This window comes from Rousettus aegyptiacus, unplaced genomic scaffold, assembly GCF_014176215.1.
Source record: "Rousettus aegyptiacus isolate mRouAeg1 unplaced genomic scaffold, mRouAeg1.p scaffold_m13_p_18, whole genome shotgun sequence".
Classification (NCBI taxonomy): Eukaryota; Metazoa; Chordata; class Mammalia; order Chiroptera; family Pteropodidae; genus Rousettus; species Rousettus aegyptiacus.
In genome coordinates, this window is record NW_023416293.1 from 4,216,140 (window position 1) to 4,243,178 (window position 27,039).

Genomic DNA, 27,039 nt, shown 5'->3' on the forward strand with positions numbered 1-27,039 from the left:
CCTTTCCTAAGTGTGGATTCCTCCTGGGTGTGAGGGTTTTGCTGGGGAGATAAATTAAGTGGGCAATCAGCCCGAAGAGGGCGACTGTGGATTGGGAGACTTTTGACAGTGGGCTGATCAGCGGCAGCAAGGAGGGCAGCCCCCACCCTCTGTCATGCGGAGGAAGGAGCAGGTTCAGGCCGCGGATCTGGGGGACAGAGTCTGGCCTTCTGCTGGGTTGGACTGGGCCTGAAGCTCAGGCCTGGGGAAGTCATCCAGATCTGCTGTCCTGACAGGGGACAGAGGACAGGGAGAATGAGGTGGAGGTCAGCGGTGCCGACCTTGTGCCTAGAGTCGAGGACATTTGGGGAGATGGGTGATAGGGGTTGCAGCAGGCAGGTGCAGGGAGCCCCGACCACCCTCCTGCCCATAGAGACATGGATTTGACCCCAACCAGAGTTCAGGCTGCCAGGTGAGGGCCACAAGGAAATGTGAGATCAGAGGTCATCTCGTGAACTTCATTGGTGGGGAGGGGCCGGAACTGGTCCTGTGCTCAGAATTGAAGGAGACGCTGAAATTGGCGAAGCCTCGAGCCCAGGAGCATCTGGGGGTCTCCAGGGTGGCACCTGTCCTCTTCCCGGCCAGGGGCAGACACTACTGTGGGTGCTCCAGAGACACCCTGAGGCCCAGCCCTGGGCTGCCCCAAAGCTGCACCCCGAGGGGCCATGTGGCTCCTCGTGGTCTCCAGACACACGCCTGCAGAGTCCTCCGTGTTCTCTGGGAGCAGCTGGGCCCCTCCCTGGGGCTCCCTGGGCCAAGGGGCGTAGGGGACAGGGGAGGAACGAGGACCCTCGTTTCTGTTCACTCAGCGCCTTCCTGGCAAGAGTCCTGGGCTCAGTTCTTGCTGTGCCTCTCGCCGTGTGGCCTCAGGCGTTCAGCCCCCCACAAAGGTCTACTAGTCAGTCGGGTGAGGCAAGGAGAAGCCTGGATTCTGAAAGGGCCAGATAACAAGAGCCGATGCTGATTAGGTGTTTGCTCTGTGCCTGGGCGACACTCTTTTAACTTCACTCACGCTGAGCTCCTGGAATGCTCGGAGATAAGGGAACCCAGGCACAGGCAGGCGATGAACTTGTCCAAGGTCACAGGCCAGAGTCGGGCCCCTCAGTGCTCTCATTATCAATCTATGACCTTGGGCAAGGGGCTGAACTGCTCTGAGCTTCCTTTGCAAAGTGTCAGCAATGTCTTTCTCCAAGGGCGAGGGGAGAGTCAAGGTGGAGGGTGAGGTGGGAAAGGCAAAGGGAGAGACCAGGCTGCCCTTGGGGGTACGGGGAGGAAACTGTGAGACCTAAAGCAGGGCGGTCAGGGCATCCTTGGGCTTCAGACACAGCTTTGTCGCGTGTACCCCCTTTCCCTAGGATCTCCACACTGCTTTCGTATCAGCCGCCTCTTTGTCTCCTCAGGCATGTCCCCAGGACACAGAGGAGAGGCAAAATTATCAGTAAATATTTGCTTAATTAATTGAAGGGAGGCAGGGAGAGGAGCTTATGGAGATGGACGGCTTCTAGAAGTTCCTTTTTCTGGGACAGATTTGGGGAGAGAGACGAGTTTGTGCGGGCGCTTAAAAAAATGTTTTAAATTTTTACATTTAAAATTATAGTTGACTCACAATATTATATTAGTTTCAGTTGCACAATGTAGTGATTAGACATTATGACTTACAAAGTGATCACCACGATAAGTCTAAGGGTGTTTTTCTTTTTCAACTTCTATTTACCTTGGTGGCATATAAGAGACTAATGCTGCGAATTATTACCACACCAAAAAAAGGAAGGAAGGAAGGAAGGAAGGAAGGAAGGAAGGAAGGAAGGAAGGAAGGAAGGAAGGAAGGAGAAACTGACCCGTGGACAGTCCTAGGCCACCTAACAGTGATTTGTTTGTGTTTTGTCTGTGACCTCCTGACTCCCGGCAAGTCTCGTCTTTAAGCAGGGGACAGTGGCGTCGTTACTCAGCTGCTGGGGCGTGGCGGCTCTCAGGAGGTGTGGAATGAGGAGACATTGGAAGTGATGCTGATGCCGATGCCGATGCCGACGCTGCCAGGGCCGCTGTGGACAGAGAGCAGCAGGCGATGGTGGGATCGCTTTCATTTTGGGGGCCAAGCCTGTGTGCGCCGCTGTGGCCGAGGGCGGAATCGAATGCTCGCTCTCAAAACGCACCTCCTGGGCGTTTCCTCCAACAGAGGCAGCTCAGGGACAGACAGCGCCCAGGTCTGACGGGTCATAAAGAGAAAGCACAAACGCACCGAGTAGGACAGAACAGAACGAGCCTTTGGGCTCTGCTGTCTGGCGGACGTTACTGTGCTGTGCGCATAACCCATTCCAGTTCCTACCACGTCTTCTGTGCCTTGCGCTCGGCAGTCAGAGCCCCCCAGTGAGGCTCACGACGAAGAAAGGAAACGGCGAACTCCAGAGATCCATCTGTAAAGTTGGGGGGAATGGCCCTGCCACGCCCTGCAAGCCGGGGCAGAACTAGGCAGTGAAGGATTCGCTGACGGCTTTGAGCCTAACACACCAGGTAGACGCCGCATCTTCTGACTCAGTGGCACCATTGATGAGTCCCCTGGTGGAAGGAAGCACGTCCTGCTCCGTGTAGGATAGCGGGATTTCAGTAGGAAGGTGGACAGGCGTTAAATTGTGGGTCTAGAGAATGGTAGCAAACGTCTGGGGCAGGAGAAGGCAGGGCTCATTTTCATTCAATATTTATGAGTCTCTACTTACACCTGCCGCTGTGGTAGGTCCTGGGATCCATTTGTAAATAATTCAAGGTGGTTCCTCCACAGAGCTCGCTTTCCATGGGGAGTTGTGGGAGTGGACTGGAGAGCTGGGAGCTAAGATGGAAGGTAGCCGGGGCTTCAAGTAAAAGGTCTTGGGTACCACGTGGGGAGCTCAGGATAAAGGCTCTCACCACTCACCACTGGGGGCCTGCTCAGCTGTTATTAGGCCATGGATGGGAGATGGGTATGGAACTCGGGGCTCCCGTGGGGCCGACTCCCCTCTTCTCTTCAGGTCGCTGGTAGGTAGAGGGTAAAAGAACAGTAGTTCAGTGCGTATATTATAGAATTATGGCATAAAGACAAGGTTGATAAGTCGAAGTCACTGATGGCCTGGAAGGCTTTCCTAAAAAATCTGCAGATACTCAGTGCATAACCATAGAAAGAAATCAGAGATGTAAATATTAGAGACAAGGAGTAAATTTGTCATTATTAGCAAACAACCATCTTTCCTAAGAAAGCAAATGAATACATCCGTCAACACTATAGTTTTGCCTAGTTTTGAATTTAAACAGATGCAATCATGCATATTTCATGCTTGGCTTCTTCCGCTCAATGTTCTATTTGCGATAGTCACCAATATTATATACAGTTTTGGTTTATTTTCTTTTTTCTTCTCTTTTTAAACATTGAATTATGGTCGACATTAGTTTTGGTTCATTTTTCTCTGCTGCAGAATTGCAGGACTAGACTGCGTTGCATTTATTTATTACACTGTTCATGGATTGTTGGGCGGGTTCCTTCTAGACAATGTTGCTGTGATCCTCTGTGCGCATGCATTTCTGTCCAACTGAGTGGAATTTCTGGGGCTTTGCGGAATGCAATATCTGGAGCCATAGTAAATACCAGCAAAGAATTCTCCAGTGCGGTGATAGCGTGTTACACTCGCACTGGGGAGAGTCGTTGGTGCTTTGGATTTTCACCAATCTCCAAACTCCATTCTTGATTCTTAAAAACGCCTATTATGGGTACTTCCTTACCATGACAAAATGTATTAAAGCCCATACTTTACGGGGAAAGTAGTCCTATCAAAACCAGGAACAAGTCAATGATATCGACTACCGTCACTTTTAGTCAGCATTGTTCTGGAGATGCTAGTTAATGAAATAAAACAATAATAATAATAATAAAAAAACAGAAATAAACTTTGAAAAGAAGGGATCAAATTGTTATTATTAGCAAACATTAAGGTTCTGTACTTAGAAAATGCAAGAGAATCAACTAAGAACTACTAAAAATGATAAGATTATTCAGCAAGGTGGCTGGGTTCAAAATTGGTACCTAGAAATCAATAGTCGTCAATGATAAGAACAATAAGTAAGCAGTCCCATGGAATAAAATATCTTATTTTTCAATAACTACAAAAAATATATAAACTGTCTAGTAATTGATTTAACAAATTACATATAAGATATAAGTAAGACCACCAACTACAATTTTTAAAAAGACTTAATGAGGAAAAGACAAACTGTGTCCTTGGATGAGAAGAAGCCAATACTTCCTAAATTAACTATAAATTTAACATCATTCAATAAAAATGTTAGAGTATGGCAAAACCCAGCATAGACAAAGTAAGAAAAAATTTATAAACCTAGAAGGAAATATTTGCAATATTTGTAACAGAGAGAGGGCTAACATCCCCTGACATATACAGAGTGTCTACAAATCAAGAAGAAAAAAATGACAACTCAAAAGAAAAATGGACACAATGTATGAACAGATAGTTTTCAGGAATGGACATGCGAATGGCTTTAAACATATGGAGAATGGCTTTAAACATATGGAAAAATGCTCAAGCTCATTCATAATAGTAAAATAAGTGCAAATTAAAACTACAATGTGATGCCTTTTTTCATCTATTATTTTTTTAAGTTTGGTCTTTAATGATACTGTCCTGGCGAAGATGTGCTTTCATTTGCTATTGGTGTAAATGAAGGTCAATTTGGCAACATTTATCAAAATGAAAACTACGCAAACCTGTAATGCAGTGCCTCCTCTTGCAGACATTTATACAAAAGATAATTCATACATATATATGGTGGTATTTATCTGAGGCTATTTATTGCAGCATTATTTATAATAACAAACGATTATAAACAATCCATTCAAAGGGATCTGGTTATGTAAATTATGCTACATTTATGCAAAGCTCATGTAGCAGTAAAATAAAAGAAAGAAACAATACTATATAGAAGATTCTTCCTGATACATTGTTAAGTGAAAGAAAAAAGCATAAGACAATATGTGTAGTGTGCTAAGCTCTGAGTTAAAAAAGAAAGAAAAAACGTATTTGCTTGTATTCGCATTGAATATCTCTGACAGATACCTGACAAACCATGATATTTCCTCAAACCTGAGCCTCTTTGGTGCTGGAGCGTCCTTCATCTGACCAGGGCTGAATGGTGACCTCTGGTGACCATACGCTGAAGTCCTAACACCCAGTACCTCAGAATGTGTCTGTATCTGGAGACAGGGAATTTAAAGGGGTAATTAATTTCGGATGAGGCCATTATTGTGGATTCTACTACAATCTGGTGTCCTTACAGGAAGAGGACATGTGGACACACAGAGAGACACCAGGGATGTGTGTGCACCGAGGAGAGGCTCAGTGAGGACACAGCGAGAAGGTGGCCATCGCAAGCCAAGGACAGAGGCCTCAGGAGGTGTCACCTTTGCCGGCACGTTTAAACTGTCAGCCTCCCAAGCTGCGAGAAAACCCATTTCTGTTGGTTAAGCCACCCCGTCCGTGGTGTTTTGTTCTGATGGTCCACGCAGACAAATATGTGAATGTCATCAAAAGGTTGTTGCACAAATGTGTCTGGACTGTCACCTGGCCGACGGTGATAAACGAGATAAATTCTGATTTTAAAGAGGCTTAACTGTCAGGGACAACAATAATCCCCTTTGAACCAATAACACCGGGTGTGTTGGGGTGGGGGAGGGGGAGATAGGGAAACTGAGGGCCAGAGGTGGGAGAGACTTTTCACAGTATTGTAAAAAAAAATTATAATGATAAATTAAAATCATAATTTTGAAAAGGGGGCATAGATCACGTTGATGGATTGATAAGATTTGTGTGGTGGGGAAAAATACATCTGTGTTTCTTTGTAAAGTGCAGACGAGACGGTCTCTGGGACGGTGAAACGGGCAGGTGAGGAATGAAGGGACGCTGACTTTTTTACATGCATCTTTTTGCGCCTTTTGACTTTTCTGCTGTGCGTATTAATTATAAAAAATAATGAAGGAGCATCGTTAACTTAACATTTTTTGAAGTTAAACATGGCGAGAGTTAGGAACAATGTGAAAGACTCCCCTTTATTGAGCATCTACTGTGTGTGTGGGGTTGAGCTGCCATCTCCCTGATAACTCGATTAATGTTGTTGAGTTCTTTGCCAAAAAAAGTACATTATCCCCATTTCATAGGCGGAAACTCATGTGGCAGAAGGTAGAAAACTCGCCTGAGGCTGCACGCTGAGCCCAGGACTCACTCTCACCAGGAAGGGACTCAGTGAACTGGACCGTGGTTCCTATGCGTCCCCTGTCCCCCGCCTCCTTAGCCCAGAGGGCCTCAGGGACGGCCAGCCCTGCAGATGTGAGGCCAACTGCTCTGGGAGAGCAGGGAGGACTCCCCAGGGGTGCCTCTGGAGACCTCGAGGAGCCGCACGGGCTCCCAGGCCTGAGGTAAGGAAGGCTGACAGGTGCAGGTTCGGGGCAGCCCAGAGCCTCTGGGGCCGGGTCGCAGGGTGTCTCTGGAACACCGACAGTACTGTCTGCCTCTGGCTGGGGAGGGGCCGGGTGCCACTCTGGAGACCCCCAGACGTTGGCTTCAAACCCAGAAGCCGCTCCTGGGCCCCAGCCTTCGCCGCCCTCACAGCTCCCTTAGGTTCCGAGTCAGACTCTGCTCCTACTTGTCCCCCACCCATGGAAGATGCAGGATGACACCCGACCCCGCATTTTCTCGCGGCCTCACCTGGTGGCCTGGACTCTGGATGGGGTCAAATCCCAGCCTGTTCGGGAAGGAGGGGCATGGTGCCCCTCACTCACCCTTCTGCCTCGGCCCTCATCACCCATCTCTCCAGGACCATCTGCGTGTGGGGTTTGCCACCCACTGCCCTCCACGGTCCCCTCAGGGCTGGGCCCAGGGCCCTCGGTCTGGGGTACTGATCCCCCATTCCGTTACCCCTCTCTCCTCCCTCAGAATATAAGATCTAGCTCGGGGCCAATTTACCACCTCTAGCTGACCTGACCCCGCAGAGCTGGGTCAGACACCGGTGGGGGTGGAAGTGCGGGGGAACTGGCTCCTTCGTCTGCATGACAAAGCCTGGGGCTCCCCCCCCCCCCCCGTCCCTGCCCACTACTAATCAGCCCATCATAAAGGCCTCCCAATCCACATTCACTTTCTCCTTTGCCCTCTGGGCAGGGTTGTCAGATTTAGCAAATGAAAATGTAGGACTCCCAGCGGAATATGAATTTCAGATAAACAATGAGTACTTTGTTCATTTAAGGATGTGTCAAATAGTGTCCCGTATTTTAGCTGTCAGTTCTGCACCTGGGTGAATGCCCAATTGTTTTATTTCCCTGGGAAAACTCTTCGGTCAGTCACAAGTCTACATTTAGGTTGGGGAAGCCTCAGGAAACTGGGGGACCCCCCCGCCCCCACCCAGACCTGGACGCCTGGACTGAACGCACTTGGCCAAGCTCGGGGCGGGGGGTGGGGGTGGGGTCAGGCAGGGCTCTGGCTGGAAACAGTTTGAGGATGTGGCAGGAACTTTGGAGTGGGGATGTACTTGTCTTTCTGCAGACTTTATGCAGTCATGCATCATCAGCTGTGTGACCTTGGGGACATCCTCACCTCTCTCGAGCCTCGGTTTTTTTGGCTCAAAAATCGGAGGACAGGGTGGACTGGGTGGTCCTTGCGACTCTAACCTCTAAATCCACGAACAGCCTGGAAAAGGGAGAGAGGATGGGGCTCCTCATGGGACAAAACCCAGGACGGTGAGAAACACTGGGGTTCCGAATTGCGCACAGCCCAGGATCTCGGCAGCATCAGGACCAGATGCTCGTCCCTGCAGGCAGGTTGGTCCTCAGGCAGCCCTGGTGCATGCAGTTCAGTTGCAGCAAGGAATAGGACTCAAGGTTCACACACTAGGGACTCCAGTCCACTCTGTCCCTGTGGGGGGGGGGGCGGGCAGGGAATCTAGCAGACCATGAGGTCCCTACCTCTCCTCCAGGAAGGAAACTTTTAAGTTTAACTGGTTAGGAACCCAACCGAAGGCAGAGGCTCAAGACTACTGTACGGATGGCCTTTGTGCCCTTTCTAGACAGCCCCCTGCTCGGGCTCAGGGACCCGTCTGGCTGCTGAGCTCCCAGGAGGGTGAGGGGTGTGACCTCCCCACCTCCCTCCCACCACCCAGGCCCAACCCAGGGCTGGCTATAAAGCTGGCCCAGCCTGGCTCCTCGCACACCCAGGGGGACCCTCCTACAGCCTCCCAGGGGACACATCCACCCTGCTCCTCCTCCTGAGAAGCACCATGAGGTCCCTGTGGCTCTGCTGGGCACTCTGGGCCTTGCCCCTGACTGGCCCCGGGGCAGCCATGACCGAGGAGCAGATCCTGGGCAGCCTGCTGCAGCAGCTGCGCCTCAGCGAGGTGCCCGTGCTGGACGAGGGCGAGGCAGAGAGTGTGGTCACTCCTGCCCACGTGAGGGCCCAGTACGTGGCCCTGCTGCAGCGCAGCCACGGGACCCGATCGCGAGGGAAGAGGTTCAGCCAGAACTTCCGAGGTGAGGCCCTCCCTCCCTGCTGCACCCTGGTCCTTGGGGGGGGAGGCGGGGCCCAGGCTGGATGTGCCCATCTGGGGGCTCAGAGTCCACGCAGCGGTGAGGAGGGACCAGGGACTGTGAGGATGGCGGGGCCTGCCCCATGGCCTGTCCGCACTGGGAGTCCCACCCCTCAGGCCGGGAGGAGCTGTGTCAGGCTGGACCCGCTGCCAAAGCCAAGGGCAGAACAGATATCTGCGGGGTAGGGGAGCAACGTGGAAGGAGGCGAGAATGAAGAGAAAATAGACTGGCAGGGAGCGTCCAGCTGGCGAGCAAAGAGGCCGGACTCAGCAGAGTTCTTCCGGAGGGACTTCTGGGTTCAGGTCTCAGCTGTGGCCTTTGTTGCTTTACTTCAGTTAAGTCACCAAACATCTCAACCTGTCCACTTCTCTGGAAATGAGGTTAAATTAGCTGTGACCACGTCCCAGAGTTGTGGGTGTTGTACTACGTGAGAGGTAAAATGGGGCGCCATAATTTTCAAGATTATTGTTTAAAAAATGGCCTGTGAGAGATGGGCCGGGTCTGAATCCTACTGCAGCCTCTCCCTCCCCGGGGCGGCTCACCTCAGTGGCCAGAGCTGGGTCCACACCTGGCCTGCTCCCCGGCCAGGGCAGGTGTGCCTGGAGAGCAGAGATCACCTCAGTCTGCGTTGTCAAACTGGAGCCCCAGGTGGTACAGACCAGATGCTCTGAGCAGGGTGCTGTTCACAGCCCTGCTACTTACCTCCGGGCTCAGGAGCCCTGCGAAAGTTCTTTACAGATCCCCTCGCTCCTCTTAGTCCTTTTGGGGACATTTCACTGGGCATGAGACCCCCTCCCCAGAGAAGAAAACGGAAGTAAACTCAGGCTCACACTCTGTCCCTTAGGAAAAGCCAGATTTGGCTGGTGACCACAGCTTTCTGTTGCCTGGGTTCTCTGCCTCCCACTTTCCAGGCCCCTTCCCATTTGAGTCCTTCCCCCTTTGCCTAAAGAAGGCCACTGGCCTGTACACCCCACTCAGGGACCCAAAGCTGCGCCCCCCTCCCGGGGTGGGAGAGTTGCTGGTTGACAAGCTCTAAGGAAAATGCCTGTTTTAGGGGGCTGGGCTGCCCCAAAGTTTTTTCAAGGTGAGGGGGGCGCTCCCTTTCTGCCCTGGCCACCAGCTTCCCAGTCCCCAAATTCTCCCTGTGGATTCCTGGGGAAACCCGGTTCCCTGGCTCTGAGCCCCGCCACCCCCAGAGCTCTCCCCGTGCCTGAAGAGGCCCCACTGACCCTGCTCCTGTCCCCAGAGGTGGCGGGCAGGTTCCTGGCTTCCGAGGCCTCCACGCACCTGCTGGTGTTCGGCATGGAGCAGCGGCTGCCCCCCAACAGCGAGCTCGTGCAGGCCGTGCTGCGCCTCTTCCAGGAGCCGGTCCCCGAGGCCGCGCTCCGCAGGCACGGGCTGCTCGCCCCGCGCAGCGACCGGGCCCGGGTCACCGTCCGCTGGCTGCACGTCCGTGACGACGGCTCCAACCGCACCTCCCTCATCGACTCCAGGTGGGGAGGCTGAGGCGGGGGGTGTGTGGGGGAGGGGAGAGGAGCGGGGGCTCGGCCCGGCGGGGGAAGGAGGGCTGGAGGGAGGAGAGTAGGGGGCGGGTCTTGTCTGGGCCAGCGCGGGAGGGGGATGGGAGGGCGACGGGAGGGCGATGGGAGCGGGTGGCCGGGGCTCTCCCAGGGCCCTCCCCGAGCCCGTCCCAGTCCCCGCCCCTCAGCGCGGGCCTGTGCCTCCGCCTGCTGTCCCAGGCTGGTGTCCGTCCACGAGAGCGGCTGGAAGGCCTTCGACGTGACCGAGGCCGTGAACTTCTGGCAGCAGCTGCGGCGGCCCAGGCAGCCGCTGCTGCTGCAGGTGTCGGTGCAGAGGGAGCACCTGGGCCCCCTGGCCTCCAGCGCGCACCGCCTGGTGCGCTTCGCCTCCCAGGGGCCGGCGGGCGCCGGGCAGGGCCAGCCCCAGCTGGAGCTGCACACCCTGGACCTCAGGGACTTCGGGTAGGTGCCGCGGGTCCAAGGGCGAACCTGACTTACAAGACCGACGCCGAATTAAACTTGCATTGACGTGGGCATCTTTTCTCAGGGGGCTATGGGAATCAGTACATTTATTTCTCCTTCGACTCTTAGGAGTAATAGCGCTCGTTATTTTCTGGTTATTTCTAGTTATTCATCCTTATCTCAAATATCCAGGAGTGTGTGTGTGTGTGTGTGTGTGTGTGTGTGTCTTTGTTTGTTTGTTTTTACCATAATGAGCGCTGGATTGCAAATCTCCCTCCCAGCCGCCCCACTAGGCCCTGCCCTGGGACCCCTGACCTCAGCCTTCCCAGCTGACCTCTGACTCTTCCCCTCCTTGCCCCACAGGGCTCAGGGCAATTGTGACCCTGAGGCGCCAGTGACCGAGGGCGCCCGCTGCTGCCGCCGGGAGATGTACATCGACCTGCAGGGCATGAAGTGGGCGGAGCGCTGGGTGCTGGAGCCCCCGGGCTTCCTGGCCTACGAGTGCGTGGGCACCTGCCAGCAGCCCCCGGAGCCTCTGCGCTCCAAGTGGCCGTTCCTGGGGCCGCGGCAGTGCGTCGCCTCGGAGACGACCTCGCTGCCCATGATCGTGAGCATCCGGGAGGGAGGCAGGACCCGGGCGCAGGTGGTCAGCCTGCCCAACATGCGGGTGCAGAAGTGCAGCTGCGCCTCCGACGGGGCGCCCGTGCCAAGGAAGCTGGAGCCGTAGGCGCCACGGAGGGACTTGGCCTCTGTGTGCGTCAGAGTCCTAGGCACCGGGGGAGATGGGGGTTGCTGATGGGCGAGTGCTCTGTGCTCTCTACTGAGCTCCGAATTTGCCTCCTCTGACCAGTCGGCTCACCCTCTAACGCTGGCCACTGGGTCACTCCTGCCCAGTCTTCTCGATCCTTCATGCTGCTCCCTGCGCTACAGCATAAGCACTTACCTGTGTGTAGATTCTGGCGTCTAAGAGCATGGTTTCCTTGTCCTGTCACAGGGTCTGGGCTGAGCTCTGTGGCATGGGCAGGGGATCCAGCTGCCACTCTGGGCTTAAAACCTCGGGGTCAGGTATGGGTCGTGCCTTCCCATCTCAGATACTAGAGAAACAAAGGAACACATTTAATTCCGTATTTCTCTATCTTACCCAGAAGCCTGCCAATTGTGAGGGAACAGAAAGTTCTACGGGGATTAGTTCGACCTGATTAGGAAACTAAGGAAAGAGCTTTCAAGGATGCGGTCAAGGTCTTAGTTAAGTAAAACAGGAAGGTGGGGTGAAATGCATTCAGATTCCAGGGCCTTGTCCTCTTCGAACTGAAGGCGGAACTCGTTTTGTCATTTTCGTTGACCTTTTCACTTTTCTGGGCACGGTGAGTGGGTTTTATTTCATTCCACCTGCTAAAACATAAGAAAATCTGTGATCAAAATTATCATGAGTACTACAAGAACGTAGATCACTTCTTTAGATTTGGGGGCAGATAAGGGAGCAAGTGTTGAAAATGTCAGACAACACACTCGAGAATGCCCAGATTCCAGGGCTTTTGAGCTGTGACTTGGGTATTGGATCCCAGCCTGGGGCATGGATGTCTCGCATCCTGGCTCATCTGGTCAGCTTTTATTAGCTGTAAATTCTGTATCTTCTAAAGCTCCATTTCCTTCTCCATCAAATAGGAAAAACTCCTGACTCCCATACATTTACTGGAGTTTTAAGCAAACAATGTTTTTACAAGCACTCCACACCCTGCCTGAGATGTAACAGGCGCTAAACTTATCTCAACTCACAATCTGATCCATTATGGACTTTTCTTGATGTTGAAATAAACTTACCTTACTAAAAATCAAATTTTGAAAAATCTCCCCTCACTGAAATCGAAGACCCTAACCTTTTCTTTTTGCCAGTGGTGTCCCTCTTCTAATACCTGGGGTTGGACCCTTGGACTTCCCTGGACCCCGCAGTGGGGGCAGGGAAGGGATGAGGACCAGCGGGCAGGCGGTGTGTGGGGGTGAGGCTTGGGGACACGTCAGTCTGAGGAGCTGGGAGACGTCCAGCGGGCCACACCAGGAACCTGCCCGAGGACAGGTGCGGCTCCGTGGCAGCAGAAGTAGTAGCGGGAAAGATAGGCAGGCATAGATATGGAGGGACAAGAGCTGAGCCCAGGGTCAGAGGGCAAACTGGGACATGACTGGTGGCTTGAGGTTTGTTGGGAGGAGGGGAGAAGGAGGGAGTCGGATCCGGAAAAGCGCCCTCAGAGAAGCAGGAGGAGACCCCCCCCCCTTCCTGTGAGCCACGGGCTGGTGCTGGGACCATGTGCAGGGAGCTATGGAGCCCATCATCATAGTAAGAGACAAGAGCCCAGAAATGGAAGCGAGGGCGGAGCCCCTGGCAAGCTGCACGTGTGCGTGCAGAGATGGTCAGGATGTAGCCATTCTTAGTGCTTAAAAAGGACCTGAGTGAACGCTTTGGTCTAACCGCAAGGTTTTGCAGATGTGGAAACGGAGGCCTGCGGGGACGGGCAGTGAGCTCCGGCGGGCGGGGTGGCGGTGCTGTCCCTTCCCGGGGCGCGAGGTCCTCACTGCACCCCGTACTGCGTCCTGTCCAGCGCACAGTCCCGCGCTCTCGGGGACCTGAGAGTCCAGATGCGGAGGCCGCTGGCTCAGAGGAAGTTCCCTCCTGGTACTTAGCGCCGGGGAACACGCCGCACTCAGCGAGCTGGGCCAGGTCGGCGGCCCCGGCAATACCGTGCCACCCCCGTTTGGGGCCACACCGAGGGCCCTCGGGGCCCCTACGGGGGCGCAGGAGCCGGGCGGCCGCAGACAGCCCAGAGGCGAGATGCTGAGCGGAGATGCTGAGCCCAGCCGAGAGTGCCCATCCTCCCGCTCCCCGGGGCGGCCCAGGAGTCCATCGAGGAAAAAAAGTGCAAAACAAGGACGACCACGAACGGTGGCAGCTCTCGCCGCGCGTCCCCGGGCGTGGCCGGGGTCTCCCCGAGGTGCCCGGGCTATGGGGACGAGCCAGGGGCTGAAGAGCAGAATTAGACCTGGCGGCGCCCTGCTGGGCCCCTGGGAGCGAGCAGTCGGGGCCAGGCCTGGGCGGGGCGCCGACGGAGGGTGCACCGCCCGGGCTCCCGCGGCGGCTGCAAATTGGGCAAGCGGTGGCCGCAGCTCTGCGCATGTGCAGGCGGCGCCCGAGTTTCACTTTGTAACTTTCAAGCGCTCCGCACGCCGCCCCGCCCGGCCAGGTGGAGCCAGACCACTTCCTCCCGCCACGCCAGCTGCGCCGCCGCCGCAGGTAAGGTGGGAAGGGGGCTTGGAGCAGCGGGAACGTCGCCCCCCGCCTTTCCCGGGAAGGGTCGGACCCGGGCTCTACGCCCGCGGGCTACGTCCAGTGTCAAGTTCCGCTGAGCTGCGCTCTGGCCCCCGCAGCCCCGACTCCCCAGCACGGTGGGCGGAGCAGAGGGTCAGTCCAGAGGGTCAGTCCCGGGCCGCGCAGGACGCGCGCCTCAGTCCCAGCCCCGCGCGCCTCCGGGCTTCCTGCCCACTTTCCCCGACTTTCCCCAGCTTTTCGCATTTCAGCCGCTTCCTTCCCGAACTGGACGCGAGGCAGGCCTGGGAAAGGGTCAGGCCTCCAAGTTCACTGCTACTGGGAAGGTTGATACCGCCTTGGGGCTGGCCCTTGGTGACCACTTCCTACAGCCCTATTGGAGTCCCAGGGGAGAAGCCGGGGGCTTGGGAGAGGGAAGAAGAGGGTGAGGGGAACTCTGCTAAGAAACCCAAACCATTGAGGCTCCAAGACCTGATAAGACTGGCTACCTGAGACCCTGGGGTGGCCTCCATCTTTCAGCCCAGGTAGGGTCCTCGAGGGAAGAAAACCATAGTGTGGCTGACTGAAGACCTCGGGGTGTCCCTCCGCCCGGAAGTTGTGAGGCTCTGTCCCAGCCCCTGCGGCGCTGGGGGTTTGGAGTCAAGCCAGTCCCAGGCCTGGTGGGTGGTGGGCTCAGGGGGCAGTGAGTGACTCCTGGACGTCCCAGGGCCTGGCTCCTACAGGGCTGTAGACACCCACTGGGGTTGAGGAAAGACTCCAGGTGGTCCCTGACTGCAGAAAGAGCCCATTGTCTTTCTCTTCTCTTCCCCCCTGACACCTGTGGAGTCCTCGAGTCGGCTTCTGCATTGAGGTGAATGTGAACAGAAGCAGAGGCTGCCTTTTTCCCTCCTTCAGTTTCCCGTTCGTTTAGTGTGGGGACAAAGGTCTCTCTCGGCTGTTTGTTGGGCTGTAATAGGTGGAGTCCTGTTGTTTGGTTTCCCATTAGCTGGAGGGTGACTTAAAAGAAAAGCGAACCGGCTTCTGAGTATTCAGTCGCCCGGGTCCTTGGGCTAAGTGCTTTGTGGATACTGTTTTAGGTCTGTGTCTCCCAACAGCCCTGTAAGAGAAATGTCAGCGTCCCCACTTTATGAAGAAGGAAGCCAAGGCACAGAGTGGTTAAGCCACTTGTCTAAGCGACGTGGTGCCTGGACCCTAACTCCAGAGCCTGCTCGCGTAACTGCGGGGCACGCCGCTTCCCATTTTCCAGGGCTGACGTGTGCGGAGGTAAACGGTGGTCCAGGTCTCTGGGTTCTGTTTAGTGGCGCTTTAAGAAGTTTGTGTTTACTTTGTAACCTTCTGCATCTAGATGATCAGAGTTAATTCCTGTTGCGGAAGGACGGGGGTTGCTTGGAGTCCTGCTATCATCGAAACAAAATTGGGAGATCTGGTGATGTTAAAAATACCCCGAATTTGTACGCTGCCTTCTGTGAGGACCAACGGAGCTCACACACATCCAGTGGCATTCTGCTGGCATTTCTGGGAGGGAGGCAGAGAGATCGTCATGAGGTGTGCTGCAGGGGTCACGTCCTTGCTGCCACTCAAGTGGGCAGTGGTTTAGCATTGGTGCTTGACTTCTTTGGCAAGTCGAGATGACCTGTTGGATTCCACCGTCTATCCCAGGGGCCACAAGCAGACTCTGGGGTGCGCATAGGCTGAACCTTGAGTTGGGGACCTGAGTCACCTGCTGCTCACCTGGCTTCTTTGGCTCTCCCATGCTCAGGGTCCTGGCTAGGAACGAGATGGAAGGCGTGGATGAGTGCTAGGCATTTGCATGTATGTGTCTAACAAATATAGGATGACCGAATACTGCAAAGATATCGGCCGGGCCGGGCTCCTTTGACCGCCAAGGCCCACTTGCTTGTTTGGCCCCTGCCCAGAACTATCAGTCTTTCACCTACTGAGCCAGGTCCCTCCTGATCAGGGCCACCTGAGTCCCCGGCCTCCCCTTGCCTCTCTTACTCAGCCTGGCTGGGCTGCCCCCTCAGAGCCTGTTCTGGAAGAGGCAGAGGGGCTGGCCTTGGAGGGACCGTGATGTTTCAACTGGATTTTAAGTGTGTAATGGGCAGGACAGGCTACAGCTGAGCTGAGCAGTTTGTAAGAGACTGAGGGCCCCCGAAGCTGAGCCCTCACCTGGGCGTCTCACCTGGAGGGGGCCGATATATCTCAGGCTGGTGGTGTTTGCTGGCTGACCTCACTGAGTTCTTCTGCTCAGACTTTGTAAAACCACCCAAGGGATCCTGTTTAGCAAGAGGAAAGAGACTTAGAGGCATGCCTGGCACCGAGGGGGAAGAGGAGCCGCGGGCGCTTTCCTCCCGTGGGGCATCAGCTCCGCGAAAGCTTGGCAGCGGGCAGCGTTGCCGAGAACTGTCCTGCCCCCAGCACCACCCGCCGCAGCTGCCTGCTTCCAGGGACAATGTTCCTTCTGTGAGCACTTTATGAGGATGTTTTTTTCCTTTTCACTTCACTTTTCAAACCTTCCTTGTTTTTTTCTGCCGTGTTCCTTTTTCCTGATTCTAGCCCTTGGGGGCCGTTGGGGCCCATATGAGGCCCTACTACTCAGTTTTGCCTTGAACCCACAGCCTCTAGTGCTTGGTGGGGGGCACTGCCTGGCCCCAGCAGGGCCTCAGGCCATTGGAGGAGAGAGGAGAGGCCAGAGCCCCGCTGGGCGAGGACGGAGGAGCAGGGCGGCCCAGAGGAGCGTGGGCCCAGAACCAGTTCTGGGAGTTGGGGGTGACAGGCCAAGAGGGTGTCTGTCCCTGGAGGAACCAAAGGTCCCACGTTTGCGTTCGCGTTCAGAGATACTGGGGCAGGTGTGAGTGCGCGGGGAGCGTGGCGAAGGGTCTCGGGCGGGGACCCCTGAACGGGGAGAGGCAGCTCCCACATGACCGGCCCTCTGTGTTCCTGCAGGGGAGTGTGTCAGGCCGGTGCCGACCCCGTGGTCAGGAAGGGCTGCAGGAAATGAGTGGCAGGCCCGAGGCAGCTTGGGAGGTGGCCGGGGCGGCCGCTGCTTTTGCCGGAGCTGACTGAGGACTTCTCCAGGGGCCTCTGTCCACAGTCCCGCCTCCCCTCGGCATCTGGTAAGTGTGGGCCCAGGAGGAGGGCGCAGGCGTGGGCCTCCCAGCGTCCATCTGGCTGGGGTGTTCTGTTAGGGGTGGTGCCACTGGGCGGGGTTCAAAAGCGGGGTTCCAAGGCGGGGTTCAAAGGCGGGAAGCCAGGACCATCTGTCTCCTGAAGGTAGCTTTTGTGAATCTGTTTAGAGCCAGCAACTCCGTGGCTCTGGCGCCGTACCCTCCGGCTCTTGCCAAGTCTCATAGAGTGAGAAAGTGACTTGGCCTTCTGGGGAACCCCACCCCATCCCCAGCACATCCCGTCGTGTGTGTGTGTGTGTGTGTGTGTGTGTGCGCGCGCACACATGCGCGCGATTATCTCCAGCCCAGCAGTCCCAGGGGTCAGAGTTGGGGATCAACCCCCACCGCCCCCCACCCCCGACCCCAGCACACACCCAGCACACACACCACCAGCATGGCTAGGTAGCCCGAACTTCTGTTTGGGTTCTCTGAACCTTCTTGTTCCTGAGATTTTTATCCCCGTAGAAGGCGGAAAGACCAGGCCTAGCAGAAGTCCTCTGGGAATCTGGTTTAACCAGATTTGGGGAGACGGGAGCCTGAGGAAGGAGCACCGAGCCTTTCTCCTGGCCCTGCAGCCCCGGACAGTGTGAGAAGCAGGCCAGAACTCGGGCACTCGCGCTGGGGCCCTCGGCGTTGGGAGACGGGAGACACTGGAGGTTTCCATGAGCTCCCTTGAGGGTCCCACGAGCCAGGGAAGAAAGGCTGGCGTCTGGCCTGGAGCCATGCTTGCTTTGGACATGCCGGGCTTTGCATTCAGACCCAAGGCAGCCAGGGTGCTGGGGTCAGAGGGTGGAGCTGGGGACACATGGTGGGCAACTCGGTCCGGAGGAGGCCCTGAGACTCCCTCCCCCTGCTCACCCGGCGTCGCCCCCTCTGCCTGCTCTGTCTTTCCCGTTCCGCTTCTCTCTGCCTGGGTGTCCCTTCCCGGACCTTCATCTCTCACGGAACTAACTAACTAGCCTCTGTCAGCGGGCTGGAGAGGGGGCGTGGTCCAGTCGACAGAGACCTGCTGTCTGGGTTCGGGACTCTGGGTCCCAGACCTGATTCTGCCCTGACCGGCTTCTCCATCTTGGGGCGGGTGATTAGGCGTCTGAGCCTCAGTCTCCAGGGGTGTCGCTGGGCCACGTGTGACGCCGTCCCAGATGCAGGGAGTGGAGGCTCCTCTGTGGCTCCCGCGGATCGGCAGGTGGTGCAGAAGTGGCCGTCCCTCCCTTCTCCTTCGTTTCCCCTCCACGTGCTCCCTGCCTGTGCTCTAGGCCTCCCAGGGGCCCCCGTGGGAATTACCTTCCCAGCAGCTGTCCTGGAGGCCGGAGGCCCTTGGGCACCTCGTGGGCTGGCAGCTGCAGCACCCCCTGTCCTCCCCTTTCTTCCCGGTCCCCCCAGCTCTGGGGAGGCTGCTAGCTGTGCCCTGGATGAGCCATGCACTCCATTCATCTGACTCTTGGGACGGTTCCCACAATGGAGCTATTCTCCGTAGACACTGCCAGGCACGCCGGGTCCAGTGCCCGCCTCTCCCCGATCCCTCGGTGCTGGCTCCCTGTGCCCCACCAGCCCTTGGAGGAGACACCGCCTTGGGCTCTGCTGGCGTGAACCCTGACCATCTGCCTGGTCCAGTTCTCCAGGGAGGTCAGGCGCGATGACCGACTCCCCGTCCCCGGAGCTGTGGCAGTCCAGGGCGGCGTCCATCAGGGATCGGCTGGGCATGCGGGGCCAGTCCAATGACTCCTACTGCTACAACTCGGCCAAAAACAGCACCGTGCTGCAGGGGGTCACCTTCGGGGGCATCCCCACCGTCCTGCTCATAGACGTCAGCTGCTTCCTGGTAAGACCCCTCGTGACTCACGTCCTTCCCCTTTCACCCCCCCCCCCAGTCACTCCTCCACCCGGGGCCTCTGGGAAACTGAGGCAAGGAGCCAGACGTACCTGGGCGTACATCCCAATCCTGCCACTTACCGGCTCTGTGACCTTGGGCGTGTTACACAGCTTGTCTGGACCTCAGGTTCCTGCTCTGTAACGTGGAGGTGATGATTCTCACCTCAGAGAGGCGTGGAGGAAATTAAATAAGGCCTGGGAAAGACGCCCACCGCTGTTCCTGCGATTAGTACCGTCATCACCGAGTCATCAGCCCGTCACGTCTCTAAGGCCCTTGGGAAGGGACAGTCCACAGAAACGAGGCGTGTGAATGGGGACTTCGGGTCAGGATGCGAGCACTTGCAAGTCCCGGTTTATCACTGCCACGTCCTGTTCCCCACTGGGGTCCTTGGGCCTTTTAGAGGGTCAGACGTGGAGAAGAGGAGAACTCGGGGGGAAGGCACACCTTATCAGAGTGACCCTCGCAGGTGGACTTTCTTTAATGTAGATGTTCCCAATGTGAAATACACCGTTTTCCTTTTCCGTAATGACTCAGCATTGGCTAGGTGGGTTTTACTGCGGTAGGGGACTCCTCCTTTTCACAAGTGCCCAGAGATGGTCGGTCCCTCTTGCTGCCTCCTCCTGACACGTAGTGGAGGCCACCTGAGTGAATAGGGTGAGATGGGAGCGGAGGGATGGTTTTGGGTCAGAGGCGAGGCCGGGGGAGGCGGAGTTAGGGTAGCGTGAGGGCCCCAGTCCCTAAAGGAAAGAGGCAGATATCAAGTTAATTTTCCGGCACGAAAAATGTCCATAGGATGGGGCAGGGAGTTCTCTGTCCTTTTCTTTCCAGCTGGAGCCCTAAGGTGAAGGTCTAAGTGGTTGTATTAAAGTTTTGCTACATCACTGGTCTTTTATGCGGTGACGTGGGAACCTGCAGGCTACTCATATTGCTTTTGTGGAAGAGGGCTCTTTAAGTGCCTGCCGAATCGCCCCCATCTCGGAGCTCAGGCCCATTTGCAGGTGGAGAACATCGTCACGTAGACCCCGCCCCCCGGGTGGAGACCCCGCCCCCCGGGTGGAGAGGGAGGTGGGAGCAGGAGCGCCGTGATGGCTTTGCGTGTGGTGGGTTCACGGACGAGGGTGGCCGTGGAGCTGTCATCCAGCATCTTCGGGGAGGGGAGAGTTTGGGCCAAGGCGAAAAGTCTGGGGAGGGACAATGGGCAGGGACCCCAGGAGGGCTGCGGGTGGGGGTATATCTGAAACGGGGTCAGTTGAGAAGAAAGAGTCGCTGTCCTGGGCAAGGTGCTGGTGGCGGTGGGTTCTCATTGCAGGAAGTTAAGGGCGGGGGAGGGGGGGTGTGTCTCAGAAGAGCTGCGGGGGGTGGGGCTGGGAATCCCGGACCCTGGGAGCTGCAGAGCCGAGAGGGCAGGACCTTGCTGAGCGGTCTTCGGTCTTCGTTGTGCCCTGTAACCTGACTTGCCTGCCTTAGAAAACATATCACCAACCTCTGGCTCAGCCCGGGGTGCTCTGCTCCCTTGGTTCAGTAATTAGAAATGAGATTCTACGGAAAGGGAAGAAGAGACCTGCTTGCCTGGGCCTCTCTGAGGCCAGGCTTTGCCCTCCTGCTCGGGCTGCTGAGGACGGACTGGGGCTGAGGGAGGCTGTGACTGTCGGTGCTGCTTTGAGAGCCAAGGACAGGGCTGATGTGCTTGACTAGGAGGGAGCTGGGGCGAGCGTGGCTTCAGCGTTGACGGCCTCCGCGGCGTGGGAAAAGGTGACAAGGACTGGGGAAGAGGGCTGAGCAAAGCAACTGGCCTTCGAGCTGTGCTGATGCTAGGCCGGCGGGCTTTGCCCCCAAGATAGCTGCCTCTGCATTAGAAGTCAGCTAATATGCTTTCGTTTGGTTTCTTTTCTACTTTTAGTTTTTAATATTGGCGTTTTCCATCATAAGAAGAAGATTCTGGGATTACGGCCGCATTGCCTTGGTGTCGGAAGCAGACAAGTAAGAAAGAGCATCACCTTGAATGTGAATGAGCGTGTGTGTATGTGAGTGTGTGTGTGTGAGAGAGAGAGAGAGACAGACAGACAGAGAGACAGAGGGAGACAGGACAGACAGACTGGGATGGGTTGGGGGCCCGCGAAGCCCGCCAGGCAGGACCCGCACATGATGCTGCTGCTTTACCCTGGTCTTTGAGTGCATCTGCCCGGCCTGTACCAGACCCTGTGTCCTCTCTGCTCTGTTCACAAACCCATGAGGTCAGCCACATACCTTCGCTGTGCTACCGAGCAAACCAAGGCCCACGCGCCCAGCTCTGTCTTGGGGTTTTGGCCTGGCCGTGGCCATGAACCTTGCTGGGTTCAGGCTACAGAGGAGATCAAGTTCCTTTAGATACTTAGGGCTTTTATCATCCGAGGAGGAGGATTCCAGTTTTCTTTCTCACCTTGACTGTGTCCAAGCACATCTTCTTTGAAATTCCTTAGTTTGGGGCTAAGGAGGGCCGTGGGCTGTGGATGTGCTGCTTCTGACCCTCGGGGCCAGTGCAGCCGGGGGGCCCGAACTCAGCTGGCCCCTGCAGGGCCGTCACAAGTCACAGACCTCAGGTTCGTCACGCCCGCCCTGGGCTCTGAGGGCTCTCTGCTCATGCCACTCGGAGCGGGGAGACGCATTCCGATCTGCACGACTGGACGCCCCAGCTCCAGCTGGCTGTCGCACACCCTCGGATCTTGTGTCAGAGGCGGCAAGAGGAAGCGAATGGGAAGACACGCGCCTGGCAGGCAGCCTGCCCGGCGCCTCCACGGCCCGGCCCGTCACCAAGTGCCCCCCCTCTTGCTCCACTGGAGGTTTCTGTGTTGAAACGCGGTCTCTGCGGGAAGAGCGGGGGAGGGGGACATCTGTCAATGCACCTCCCCCCCGCCAGGCTCTGCTCACTCTGGCCTTTGCAAAAGCCCGAGGTGTTGGCCCTGGGGTGGGGCTGCGCGGCCTCTTGCTTCAGCTGCGTGGACGCCTCAGACTGTGGGGGGAACTTGGGACAGCCGATGTATTTTTGACACATCCACCTCTAGGAGTGTGTGTGTGACCTTGGTTAAGTCCTCAAGCTGTGTGTGTGGGGGGGGGTTTGTTTCCTCCTGTCCTTTTTTTCCCTGTAGGCTCACTGGGAAGGTCAAATGAGACAGTTCACTAGAAAGGCTTCGAAATTAAGTTTCACTGCACCCTGTGCCATTAGAAATGCCAGGAGTAGGAAAATAGAAGCAAAAATTAACATCACAAACACCTCGAATTCACAGCGAATGGGATGTTTTTATGGGCTACTCCGAAGAAAAGAACTGATTAAATACCACAGTGTAAACTCATCAACTCTAAAATGCACATTTTGACATTTTCTCCTCTCTGAAATTGGGATGCAACCTATTGTGGGTGATAGTCATAGTTTAATTGATAGCATTTTTCTTTCTTTCTGGGTCATAAAATAATTACGCCCTTTACAACCGGCGGTGCCTAACATTTGATAAAATAACAGTATTTATTCCAAGTTTTGTCTGTATTATATTGGGGACTGTCTTGTAAACAGACAACCCTTCAAAGTCACTTTAGGTGGACCAGTCACAGTGCTAAAGGTCAAGGGCGTGGGGCACGGGGATGGTCTATCAATGCCCTGACCCCATGTTATAATCACACATCACAGTTTTATATCTTACACACCTAGGAACGAGCCATTGTCCTTTATTAACAGGGCGAATTATATTTCGTCCCAGCCACTGAGGGTTCGTAGCTTTGGTCCTGAGCTCTAAGAGGCAGCAAGATAACTGGACACACGTTTTTAGACTTTTTAGAAGAATTATCTGACTTTCTTTTTTTTTTTTTCTTGTTGTATTTCCAGCGAATCGAGATTCCAGAGGCTGTCATCCTCTTCCTCCCTAGGACAGCAAGACTTTGAAAGCGAGCTGGTTGGTATCTAGGGGCCAGCTGGGGCTGTGGCCGGGGTGGCGGGGACCAGCAGGAAGGAGTCAGTGGGGAGAGAGGGCAGTGCAGTTCCTGTTGAGCTGCTGACAGTACCTGGACCTTGAGCGGCTAGTGCTGGTGAGAACTCTTCTCGGCGTGGACAGAGCGACTTGGACTTGGTAGATGGCAGAGGCGAGATGGCAGCTGGATGACCTAGGACTGGGGTTCACTGTCAGGCAGAGGGCTGTGCAATCCCCTGTGGTCCCAACACTTGTCTGTGTTACTAAACTTACAGTTTAGTGTGACAGTTAATTATTGACTTGCCTGCTTGGGAGCCGAGTGTAGGCAAGTCCGGGTTATTCAGCGCTATTCCCTGTCACCTGATACCTGCTAGGTGCTTTGTAATTGTCAACTAGATGACGAACAAATATTTGTCTTCCCCAGCTAGGAAACAGTCCAGCTTTAGGGAGTATTATGTTTCAGAGATGCAATGGACAATAAAACCCACAGATATCCACTTCCCTCTCTAAATCCCACCCCAGGGCTCTTTTTTCCCACATCTCATTCGATTGTTTTAAAACAGTCAAACAAAACCCACATCCGTTTCTCCAAAGCTGCCCTGAGTTTCCATTAGCTATTGATTCAAGCTTCACCATTTGACCTTGGAGCCTGTCAAATTCCACAAATTGTCAAATTCGAGAGGTTTTTGCAAGAATTCCAGGCATGGAGTGCATATTGCAAAGGACTGGGAGCCTGCAGACTTTGTCATGTTTGGGACCAGGGGTAACTTGCTGAATTTGGGTCAGAAGTGCTGTTTTATACAGGAAGAGGTTAGATGGTTATTTAATGTCAAAGAAGGTGAATACATCTGCTCCCAAGGACAGAGTTGCTGGAGGCTAATCCCTGGTCTTTCCTCCAGGGATGCTGCCCCTGGCTGACCGCAATCTTCCGTCTGCAGTGAGTACAGCACGTGCAGCTGCGTCTGTGCATGCCTGCCTCTGTGTGTGTGTGTCTTTGTTTGCGTGAGTTTGTTTGGGTGTTTGGCCAATGGGCAGGAAAGAGCCAAGAGGCCAGATCTTGAGATGGGGTCTTTTAGGTACTTTACAGTTTTGGTCTAAAGCAGTGTGTGGGGGCCAAGAACAGAGGCAGCCCATGCAGGCCCCGCACAAGCTAAGTAAGCTCTTTCTCTCTCTCTCTCTCTCTCTCTCTCTTTCTCTCTCTCTCTCTCTCTTTTTTTTTGCTTTAGACAGTAATTATATCTACTTAATATTTAACGTGGATGTATTTACATGATCTTCTAGAAAGTTTTGCATGTCTTTGAAATAGTGAAAAGGGGAGTACTAATGATTGCTTGATGCATTCCACTCATTTGGTTAAAGTTTTAAACACGGGGCCTGTGAAGAGAAATCCGAAAAGAGGTGCTCGGTGATTAGGAGCCAGTTTGTCACCTCAAATGTGCTAGAAGGAGCCAAGATGTGAGTCTTGACTCCGCCACCTGCTGCCATATTCCATCAAATCCAAGAGGCCCTTGTCGTAAGATGCACATTATCTGACATGGCGGGTGCACCGCATTTCAGAGGTATCGAAATACGAAAAGGACACCTTAGAATTGATGAACTGTGGTAGTTTTAGGACTGGGCAAGTCCCCGTCTCTGGGTCGCGGTTTCTGCAACTATAAATAATTCAAACAAATGAACAGGTGAGAGTGTGTCGTAAACAATAGAGTTTGGGGGCGGGGGGGGGTGTTGTTCCCCAAGGGAACTGGCAGGAAGCAGCGTTTCTGCAGAAGAAGCTGGTGATCTCTGGTCTGGAGCAGGAGGAAGCTGGAGGAGGGACTTCGGGGAGGGAGGGGACAGAGGTGGGGAAAGCGGATATCCCAGCCTCACCCTGCCCACCACAAAATCATGTCACTAGCCACGTTTCCTTCTGCTGTTGGAATGAACGCATTGTGCAAAAAAGTCTAGCATACACAGAAAAATCATCAAAAAGGAAGACATTTTAAGTCACCCATAACCCTGTCTCTGAAAGATGCCCATGGCATGTTTCCCCGTTGGTCACCACTCTCCATGGACGCTGCTGGTTGGGGCTCAGGCCACACCCATGCCCCTCCTCCCTGGGCTGTGGACCCCACCTCAGCCAGGTGCAAAACCAGAAATTCTGACTCATCTTTTTCCCGGTAACCAGCAAAGGCTCTGCGCTGCCGTCGCTGCCCGCTCCGTGCCTGCCGCGTGCATCGTTCCGTGTCCCCAGTGGTCCTCTCTGGGTGGACACTCCTCTCGGCTCGAGCGGGGCAGTCGTGCGGGTGCAGCCCTGTATTCTGCCTTGTCATTCTAATGTGATATCAGACGCGGTTTTGCATTTCGGCTCCCAGGGTTTTTTTTTTTTTTCTTCTAGCCACAGGAAGGACTATGCTTTGACTTTTTTAAAGTTACCATTAAATTTTAACAGCTGCTCACAGCCAGCATTACGACTGACATTTAAGGAGGCCTCTCAGTTTCCTTCCACACTGTCCTTCCCCAGCAAGACGGGGAAGTCAGAAGAGCGTCTCAAGAAAAACTACCGAAAATACCGAAAAGTGCTCATGGCTTTAATCGCCACCAGTGTTTGTTTAGTAAGCACGTGTTGGGGCAGAGTATTTGCATTTCCGTGGCTTATTTCTAAGCGAAAGCCAGTTAGTTAACTGCAAAGCTTTGTGCTCCAGGTTAGTAGTAAGGAGTGACATTAGCCAGCTTACTTCCCGAGCACCTGCCAGGTGCCAGGTACAGCAGGGCGCCTGATCCTCACAGCTTCTTGTGTCCCTGCTAAGTTACCAGGTAGCTAGCAGGCAGTACCTTCCCGGCTTTAGTGAGTCATAGCCTCAGGTGAGTCAGGCGACCCGCTCCCGGAGGTGGCGGAGCTGGATTCGGAGCCGGATTCCACCGCGTCAGTCTGCCTGACTCACTCTCCGGGCTCCAAACCTTTCGGATCTGCCTTTTCATGCGGCATTACTCCGCTCCCTGGGCTGTTCCCAGGGCGGTGCTTTCCCAGCTTCCAGAAGCAGGACACTCGGTACCTGCCGCCCTGTCAGCAGAGCAGCAAAGAGGGAGACCCCGCCCCCCCCCTCTGTAGCGTGGCAGTCTGGCTGTCAGAACCCGGAATTTCCTGGGTCTCTAAATGACCTGGAGCACCGAGGGTGGGAGAGGGGGGAGCAGGCCACCTCCGGGCTCTGGGACACAGGGAGGAGCCAGGGGCGAGAGGGTGCCCTCAGCCTTCGCATGTGGACTCAGCAGCTCCACCGCTCTCCCCCAGCTTGGCCGAGGGGGTGACAGGGGACAGGATGGGGGCCGAGGGGACAGGTGCGAAGCTCTGCATCTCTCCTGGGCCTCTGTTTAATCATATGTGAAAAACGGAGACAAAAATTAGAACTTACCTCACAGGGTTAAAGGAAATAATCTGTGCAGGGCCCCGAGGGCCTGGCCTGTGACTGCTGCTCATTAAGGCTCCACGTGTGTGTCTTGGCCAGCGATGACCAGATCCTGGAGTGGTGCGGGGAGGACGCCATCCACTACCTGTCCTTCCAGAGACACATCATCTTCCTGTTGGTGGTGGTCAGCTGCTTGTCCCTGTGCGTCATTCTGCCGGTCAACCTCTCGGGCGACCTGCTGGGTAAACATTCGTGTTGTCCTCGTCCTTGCTGGGCCCAGGCCTAGGGAAACGGGTTCACCGGGGTGGACCAGAGCCCCGGATTCATGCTCACACTCAGATGTGAGAAGGTCTCAGGGTGACTTTTTCTGGATTTTTCTATCTTAAGTAGGAGGGAAACACTCAGATTTATAGACTCAGCAGTGTCTAGGAGTGTTTTATACTCTCCTGCCCCCACCCGAATCCAGAGGCCACAACTGGCGGATCCAGAAAATGTTCGTCATGTTCAAAGTCAAAATCGAAGCGAGGAATTATATTTCCAAGCAGCCACAGGAGTCCAGCTTCCAAAATGTCACCATGAGTCCACTCTGAGAGCCAGTGATTCCCAGCCTTGGTTATGGGAACAGCTTAGGATCTTTCGAGATTTCTCAAGGAGGGCCACAAAAATCTCAGGCAGATGAATTCAAATTTGACTTTACCCGTGTGGCGGGTTGAGAAGAAGTTGTCGGGGAGTGTCT

At 55.1% G+C, this 27,039-nt stretch overlaps 2 protein-coding genes across 3 annotated transcripts in view; both read left to right on the plus strand.

The window, feature by feature from the left end:
* Window positions 1–8,304: 8,304 nt before the first annotated feature.
* Window positions 8,305–11,353, plus strand: LOC107517098 (left-right determination factor 2). Its single transcript, XM_016157454.2, has 4 exons — window positions 8,305–8,587; window positions 9,891–10,137; window positions 10,384–10,626; window positions 10,990–11,353. The coding sequence occupies exons 1-4, from the start codon at window positions 8,338–8,340 to the stop codon at window positions 11,351–11,353; spliced, it is 1,104 nt and encodes a 367-aa protein (XP_016012940.2). The 5' UTR covers window positions 8,305–8,337.
* Window positions 11,354–13,782: 2,429 nt separating this feature from the next.
* The window catches only part of TMEM63A (transmembrane protein 63A), a 29,343-nt gene continuing 16,086 nt past the window's right edge, over window positions 13,783–27,039 (plus strand). Inside the window, exons 1-7 of one of the 2 annotated variants that reach the window (XM_016157447.2) lie at window positions 13,783–13,909; window positions 16,889–17,058; window positions 18,724–18,931; window positions 20,883–20,962; window positions 22,839–22,905; window positions 23,820–23,857; window positions 26,403–26,545. In XM_016157447.2, coding sequence (XP_016012933.2) covers window positions 18,746–18,931; window positions 20,883–20,962; window positions 22,839–22,905; window positions 23,820–23,857; window positions 26,403–26,545 — 514 coding nt within the window. In that variant the 5' untranslated portion in view covers window positions 13,783–13,909; window positions 16,889–17,058; window positions 18,724–18,745. Of the gene's footprint in view, window positions 13,910–14,065; window positions 14,467–16,888; window positions 17,059–18,723; window positions 18,932–20,882; window positions 20,963–22,838; window positions 22,906–23,819; window positions 23,858–26,402; window positions 26,546–27,039 lie in introns of those variants that run through there. The other variant, XM_036235392.1, reaches the window with a different exon arrangement.

Bases quoted from the DNA above. Each gene is read 5' to 3' on its own strand.
- LOC107517098 (XM_016157454.2), top strand. From the start codon at position 8,338: ATGAGGTCCCTGTGGCTCTGCTGGGCACTCTGGGCCTTGCCCCTGACT. The intron at 10,138-10,383 runs GTGGGGAGGCTG...CTGCTGTCCCAG, and splicing joins ACCTCCCTCATCGACTCCAG to GCTGGTGTCCGTCCACGAGA. The intron at 10,627-10,989 runs GTAGGTGCCGCG...CTTGCCCCACAG, and splicing joins CTGGACCTCAGGGACTTCGG to GGCTCAGGGCAATTGTGACC.